Source organism: Paramormyrops kingsleyae, chromosome 22 (assembly GCF_048594095.1).
Source record: "Paramormyrops kingsleyae isolate MSU_618 chromosome 22, PKINGS_0.4, whole genome shotgun sequence".
Classification (NCBI taxonomy): Eukaryota; Metazoa; Chordata; class Actinopteri; order Osteoglossiformes; family Mormyridae; genus Paramormyrops; species Paramormyrops kingsleyae.
In genome coordinates, this window is record NC_132818.1 from 1,727,070 (window position 1) to 1,735,128 (window position 8,059).

At 45.0% G+C, this 8,059-nt stretch overlaps 1 protein-coding gene across 1 annotated transcript; it reads right to left on the minus strand.

Moving 5' to 3' along the window:
• Positions 1–388: 388 nt before the first annotated feature.
• On the minus strand, positions 389–7,823 carry LOC140581642 (uncharacterized). The gene is made up of 3 exons (XM_072705024.1): positions 7,648–7,823; positions 3,961–4,467; positions 389–3,866 (listed from the first exon to the last, which is right to left on the minus strand). The coding sequence occupies exons 2-3, from the start codon at positions 4,257–4,259 to the stop codon at positions 3,479–3,481; spliced, it is 687 nt and encodes a 228-aa protein (XP_072561125.1). The 5' UTR covers positions 4,260–4,467; positions 7,648–7,823; the 3' UTR covers positions 389–3,478.
• Between the last annotated feature and the right edge of the window lie 236 nt (positions 7,824–8,059).

Below are 8,059 nucleotides of genomic sequence, written 5' to 3' on the forward strand. Positions count from 1 at the left end.
ATGAATATAAAGTAATGAAATTGATACGATCGCTGTTTTCTGAATTTAGCGCTTTCCCCAGTCACATTTTACATAGAACCACCCTAGTGTCAGATGAGAAAAAAATACAAGTCTGTGCTCTCGGATTCGTAATCCATGCCCACAGATTTGCAAACCATGTCCATGGATTTGTAACCAGTCTTTTTTCTTCAGCGATAGCGACCGTATCCACCAAGTCCAATTTATCAAGATTTAGGGTGTAATGAGCATGACGACGTTGCTGGCCACATGATGCGTGGGCATGGTGCGAGGGGAGTGCAGGGAATAAGGCTGTATGGAGAGACTATGGGTGATAACCATGTATCTGCTGACCCTAGTCAGTAAAATAATACTCAGCCCATACCTCCCATACCTCCAAGACCAGAACTGAAATTAACTTTATTGTCATTCAGACTATACAGCAAGGAGTGCACAGCTGAATGAAATTGCATTTCCCCAGGTTCAAAGTAGGAACATAGACATAAGACAATGGACACTATATGTAACACTTCCCGGGTTCCCAGTCTGTGTTACGAGATTAAAACCTGTTAAACAGGGTGAAAAAGGAAACAATCGATCCCGTGTCTGGCCTTCACGAAAGTCTCTCAGCATACAACATTTACATTACATTCAGTCTGTGACTGGTTTGTTACAGTGACAATCACGTCCAAACAAATTGCAATTTATTGATTATACATTTCCGCTTATAACAGTCGTTTCCCCTTTGTTACGGTCATCCACTAATTGTTCTCTCTGCACATTAATTTGCACATTTAGTTACACACGTCTATAATGGTGAAACAACGCGGAGGGGAAAATAACTGATTAACATAGAGCGAGATAAAACATGTGGGATTCAATAGAATTATAAAGAACATACCATGAATAGAGGAAAATGAGAATATAGCTTAAAGCAGGGCATGATGAAAAGGGGGGGGGGTTCTTTCTAAAAAATGCAGTTAACTGAAACGAGAACTGACTGGCGCCGGCAAGGCAAGGTTACCTAATCGGGACCGATAGAGGGAGCGACAGAGAACGTCAACGGCCCTTACGTATCTGTAGCCTTCCACAAGGACAAGTACTAACCGACTAACTAGAGTAAATGTCAAACATGTGGTTGTCACGTAGACGGAAGGTACCGAGAGAGGGGGGGAGATGCCCAAAGGGCTTTAAAAGGGATACAGCTCATACATATGGCAGAGCCTCCTCATACATGCTGAATGTATGTCAGATGGTCGCTCCCTGATTATAATCAGTCAAGAGAATAAACCAGTGATTTGCAACTTCTCCCCGTGTCAGCGGTGAATCTCTTCTCATCCACGGACCCGGTGGAGAAGGCCTACTCCAACAATTTGGGGGCTCGTCCGGGATCTCCAGGAGATTCACAAGATTCGGCTAAAGCGGCTTTCAGACCGAACGCGGCATGCGCTGCGCTTTGCTCTGAAACCTATTATTCTCTATGGCTTGCGCGGCGCAAGAGCGATTTTGCGCTGCACCGAGCACAGCGCAAGCGCGGCGCTGCGCGCCACTCGGCGGCCTTGTGCGCGCATCGCGGTCAAAGTTGAAATTTGTTGAACTTTGACCGCTGCGCGCCGTGACGCATTTTCGCGCGACCAATAGAATCAAAGCATCGAAGCGGGCTAGTGTTCAGTCTGCCCCTTCGAAACACACCCACACACAAAGCGAGTATGGAGGAGAAACTCATCTTGTCAGTCTCTGAATATCCAGAAATCTATAACACGGCATTATCGTCTTACCGGGACATCGGGAGGAAGACGATATGTTGGAGAAAGATTTCTCTTGATATAGGCATGCCATGTGTGTTTTGTTGCTTATTGTTGGCAGTATATATGACTGAAATATCATGTGATAGCTACAGGCTATTTTAGATTTATTAATTGAAATAATGAGATATGGTTTTCATAGGTATAGGGCTACCTATGTATAGGTAAATGACCCTTTGCAGGTTGGGATGTTTTAAAACTGGGGTGGCCAATCTTATCCACAAAGGGCCGGTGTTCTGTCGAAAAATACTACCTATCGAGACGTGCTATCGAGCCTTTCTGCGCATGTGCAGTTCCACCGTCTTGGGATTAGGGTTAGGTTTAAGGTAAGGGTTTTAGGGGTTTTGGGGGGTTAGGGTAAGAGTTAGTGTTAGGGCTATCGATTAGCACTACGGTAGCATTTTTCAACAAGGCAGCATATATCGACAGAACACTGGTGTGTATGCGGGTTTTCGTTGCAACTCCCTAATTAGATTACTAATTAGAGGACTGATTGGCTGAAGAGTCCTCACACCTGGGTTTGAACAGCTGACCTACAGGTTATCCCAAAAACCTGCATACACACTGGCCCTTTGCGGATAAGATTGGCCACCCCTATCTTAAAAGATATTTTATCTTTAAACTTGACATATTTTCTCCACTTTAATAGAGGATGAATGTAAAAAGACCTGGAAAAATCTCAGGGACAGGTATATAAAGGAGAGGAAGAAAGTCAGAGAAAAAAAGAGTGGTGCAGGGGCAGAGCCGAAAATAATATGGAAGTACTTTCCAATCATGAGCTTTCTGGAGCCTTATGTCAGGGAGAGGGCCACCTCCTCCAATATGTCCCCATCCTCACAAAATAGACCCTCCAGTCCCCAGGTTACCTCAGCTCCTTTGCCAGCATCATCATCTGGCACCCCTTCCGATGACACTCTCAGTCTTTACTTGACTGAAGTAATTCCCACCACCCAGACTACCTCTTCACCTCTGGCTGAGTTGGCACCTGAGCCTTTATTTCTGGCCCCTGCTGCGTCTCAGGAGCCTGGCCCATCCACCTGCACCTCAAGGGCTTCCCCAGTACCCTCCACTAGACAGGGTTCAAGACAGGGAATGAAAAGGCAGAGAGAAGAGTTTGAAAACAAAATTTTGAAAGTGCTCGAACAGCCAACAGATGAGGAAGAGCTATTTCTTCTAAGCTTAGCCTCACGTTTAAGAAACCTGCCACCAGAAAGGAGAAGTAAGGTTAAACTAGAGTTTATGACAAGTTTACACAGAGCAGAGTTTTCATAGTGAGTTTTCAAGTTCATTTGTTTGAGTCTTTAGTTTTATCATTGTTTATTCAAGAAAACTGATTGATGTTCATTGTTGAAATAAATTAGTTCATTATTTTTGAATATATTTTGATTAAGATGTAATGTGCATCAGCAACAACATTATTATTATTGTTATTAATAATATTATTAAAAAGTAATGTAGCAGACAATTCATGTTGCATTCTTCGTGTGAAGTGACTTTTGCCAACTTAGTTTAGATCAAAATGGGATTACATGCAGTAGGGATGAACTTCCTTTAACTATGAATGCAAAAGATAGTCTTCTTGACCAGCCCTTTATATGACTAAGTAAGTGGCTCTTAAAAGAGCCTTTGTTTTATTGTGAAGAGGATGAGCAGTAGCAGCAAGTGGGGGTTGCATGTCAGACTGTAGTGTACTGCCAGGGCACCCCTCCAGCGGCTGAGGAGAAGTAGCTATTGAAGGCCTCCTGTATAGCTATGGCCTCTTGGGTGGAGTTGTTGGCGTCCACTCTTCTCACAGGTTGAAGTGAAGGGATCTTCTCTTCTTGTGAGATGGGAGCTTCTGGTAGACAATTCCACCTCTGGAAGTTGTGAAGGGCCACTGTTGCTTTGACAATGACATCCACATTTACAGGGCACACTCCAATTACCTGGTGGTAGATCCTCCACTGTGCAGCAAGAATGCCAAAGGCATTTTCAACAACTCTCCTGGCACGTGAAAGGCAGTAGTTGAAAATCCTCTTTGGCTGGGAGAGGTTTCTTCCGGGATAGGTCCTCAAAACATTCCTCCTTGTATTAAAATGAGAATAAGAAGGACTGGTTAAAATTCTACAATATACACCATCTAGAAAGTGCATGAGTACAGGTCATGACCAACAATTACCTGAGGGGAAAAGCCTCATCTCCCACAAAAACATGGGGCATGGGTCCTAGGTGGTCAGCACCAGGGAGAGGAGAATCCTCAGGCAAATCCAGCCTCCCTTCACGCAGAGCTTCTCCAAAGGTGGATGCAGCAAGGGTCCCTCCATCACTGCTCCGACCAAAAGCTCCAACATCCACCATCCTAAAAAGGTACCTTGCATCCACAACCGCCAGAAGTACAATGGAGTATGTTCCCTTGTAATTGAAATACTGGGAACCAGAATTATGTGGTGCTTGGATCACCACATGCTTCCCATCCATTGCTCCCACACAATTGGGGAAGTTCCACCTCTCCTTGAAGCCAAGAGCAATCTCCTGCCAAAGAGAAGTAGTTGGTACTGGCAGATATTCATGTACCAGGCTGTCCCAAATGGCTTTGGACACATCTGGCACAATCTCTGCCACAGTGGAGATGCCCACCCGGTAACTGGAGGCAATGGTGGTGTAGGAGTCTCCAGTTGCAAGGTATCTGAAATTAATGACATCAGATAATTTAGATATGCATCCAAACGATTTTTTAAATTGCATGGAGCATTTTCTCACCATTATATATTTATTATTACATGTCATTTAGCTGAGGCTTTTATCCAAAGTGACTTACAGCAGAGATTTACTATCTTTCCGTTTTAATGTGTGCTTCCTGGGATTTAAACCCACCACCTTTGTGTTAGCCCACTGAGGTACTTTTTAAGACACAGGAGCTATATATTTATTATTACTGAAAGCTAAAGGCATGTATGTTGTTAACTGTTAGTGAAAACCAATACTACATTTAGATCACTTTATGGTATCATATATAGCATACCCATGCACAATAAAGTGGACGTATTTTGGCGGGAAATTTGAATGCCGGCAGTTTAATTCAAAACATTATTAATTCAATTCAATTAGATACTCTACTGAAATGAAGTTTTATTTCCAATTAAAATGCCAACCTCAAGCAAATTGCCAGACGCTGCATTGGAGGAATTGACTCTCGGTAATTTGTCCGCATCTTAGTGATGCTAGGTCCCACTCTACTTAGCAGGCTGTCGAACTGCTCCATGCTGAGTCGAAAGTACACCTGGAACCGGTCGCTGTGACAACGGAGTTCCTTTACCAGCCTGAATTCCCCAAGCTGCTCTCTGGATAAGAGGGTCTCATGCACCCACAGCCTCTTCTTTCTTGGCGCTAACAGAGCTAGTGCAAGTGCTTTTCTTTTAAACATTGTCATGACTGACCGTGAGCTGCGACAACAACAAAACAGAAGAGTTTAGAAAGCCACGCCTACTCTTTGCGCTGAGCCCCGCGGCAAGCGCGGCGCGTTAAGCGCACTCGCTGTTTTTTCGGAGGAAGCGCAAACCCCGCGGCGAGCGCAGCGCATGCCGCGTTCGGTCTGAAAGCCACTTAAGGGTTGACGCAGCCTACTTGGACACAGAGAACTGCAGGGCCCAAACAGCAGAGGTAAGCAGAGCTTGTTATATCAAAATCTGCAAATTGGATATGTCAAATTGAGCAGTTTGAAGTGTCCAGGGGCCCGTCGGTAAATTAAGACGGAGGAGAGGTTGCACGCACTGTGTTTATACACTCACCTAAAGGATTATTAGGAACACCTGTTCAATTTCTCATTAATGCAATTATCTAATCAACCAATCACATGGCAGTTGCTTCAATGCATTTAGGGGTGTGGTCCTGGTCAAGACAATCTCCTGAACTCCAAACTGAATGTCAGAATGGGAAAGAAAGGTGATTTAAGCAATTTTGAGCGTGGCATGGTTGTTGGTGCCAGACGGGCCGGTCTGAGTATTTCACAATCTGCTCAGTTACTGGGATTTTCATGCACAACCATTTCTAGGGTTTACAAAGAATGGTGTGCAAAGGGAAAAACATCCAGTATGCGGCAGTCCTGTGGGCGAAAATGCCTTGTTGATGCTAGAGGTCAGAGGAGAATGGGCCGACTGATTCAAGCTGATAGAAGAGCAACTTTGACTGAAATAACCACTCGTTACAACCGAGGTATGCAGCAAAGCATTTGTGAAGCCACAACACGCACAACCTTGAGGCGGATGGGCTACAACAGCAGAAGACCCCACCGGGTACCACTCATCTCCACTACAAATAGGAAAAAGAGGCTACAATTTGCACGAGCTCACCAAAATTGGACAGTTGAAGACTGGAAAAATGTTGCCTGGTCTGATGAGTCTCGATTTCTGTTGAGACATTCAAATGGTAGTGTCGTGGGGTAAGGTGTCGAGAGGTCTCAGGGTCGGGCAAAGATACCAAAACAATTCATTATTGTGGTAAAATGCCACTGTCCCCATAAAATAGTGAGGACGGTTCCATACACGCGGCCTCACAGGTAGAGTCAGAATTTGGCGTAAACAGAATGAGAACATGGATCCATCATGCCTTGTTACCACTGTACAGGCTGGTGGTGGTGTAATGGTGTGGGGGATGTTTTCTTGGCACACTTTAGGCCCCTTAGTGCCAATTGGGCATCGTTTAAATGCCACGGCCTACCTGAGCATTGTTTCTGACCATGACCATCCCTTTATGACCACCATGTACCCATCCTCTGATGGCTACTTCCAGCAGGATAATGCACCATGTCACAAAGCTCGAATCATTTCAAATTGGTTTCTTGAACATGACAATGAGTTCACTGTACTAAAATGGCCCCCACAGTCACCAGATCTCAACCCAATAGAGCATCTTTGGGATGTGGTGGAACGGGAGCTTCGTGCCCTGGATGTGCATCCCACAAATCTCCATCAACTGCAAGATGCTATCCTATCAATATGGGCCAACATTTCTAAAGAATGCTTTCAGCACCTTGTTGAATCAATGCCACGTAGAATTAAGGCAGTTCTGAAGGCGAAAGGGGGTCAAACACCGTATTAGTATGGTGTTCCTAATAATCCTTTAGGTGAGTGTATATTGGGTATGTCTATGTATTGTGTATGCATTGTGCCCAGGTATCGCGCGCAGAGAAATAGAACCTTAAGGAGCGGATGATACGGGACCCCCGCAGCGAAATAGAATTTTAAGGAGCGGAGGGTACGGGACCCCCGCAGGGAAATAGAACCTTAAGGAGCGGAGGGTACGGGACTCCCGCATTGTCCTTGGTGTGGCAACCCCACTACTTGCTGACGAGTGGTAGAAAAGCTGGGTGGGAGACCCGGGGAATTCAGGACCCCCGAACTATAGATTGGGAGGAGGGAATAAGGTCCCCCTCTCTAAAAGAAAAAAAAAAAAAAGAAAGGGTGAATCAAAGCACCAGCTTGGGTGCAGTTGTACTGGTTTGTGGGTGAGCAGCGTTGTGGGTTCTTCCTGTCCAGGGGGGTCGCCATTCTCTCTCTGTTGGTTGAACTTGCCCGTGGCTCTGCTGTCAGTCCTTGCGGTCTTACAGTTTGTCAGAACCGAAGGGGAGTTCTCAGCAATTGGACGCCCAAAAGCGTGCCAGCCCGGCTGCACCCGCTGACTCAGTACGGGCAGGGTCGAGTGGTACCTCGGGCGGTCATTACAACTGCCGAGCAGGACCTTGCCTAGGGTGAGTTCTAAGAACACCCCTAGCTTGGACTCTCGGGAGGGTGGGTGACGCCTGAGGGCTATTTTGCCGGCCTTGGTCGAGTCAGAACACCGGTAGTGCAGCCGATAAGCTGACTCTCACCTGGGTTGTCTCAGTTGTGCGTACAGAACACCCCCTTCCAAGTTGGCATTGCTGGGGATCGGGGGGGTTTCAGCTGGGAGTGGGCCTGTTTGGCTGGGATTGAGCTTGTGTGACGTGCCCTGTTCAGGAGGGACACCAAAGTAAGCTGCTTTGAATATAGTCTTATTGTTTTTATTTATTTATTTTTTTATTCCAAAGACAGATGCTATTATTTGTACATAAATAAAACATATTAGTACACAACAAAGATGGATATGCAATAGTTAAAAAAAAAAAAAAGAGGAGAATAAATAAATAAATTAATAAATTAATTAAATAATAAAAAATAAAAAAAATACATGAATTGGTAAATTAAACTGGATACCATAGTCAGGAACGTTACAATGTCAAGGAAGTACCTTTATAGCAGTGA

What these genes read in the sequence shown, in the direction of transcription:
- LOC140581642 (XM_072705024.1), bottom strand. Translation starts at nt 4,259, where the DNA reads ATGGATGGGAAGCATGTGGTGATCCAAGCACCACATAATTCTGGTTCC. An exon ending in GATGAGGCTTTTCCCCTCAG is followed by an intron (nt 3,867 to 3,960) that starts GTAATTGTTGGT and finishes TTTTAATACAAG; the next exon opens with GAGGAATGTTTTGAGGACCT.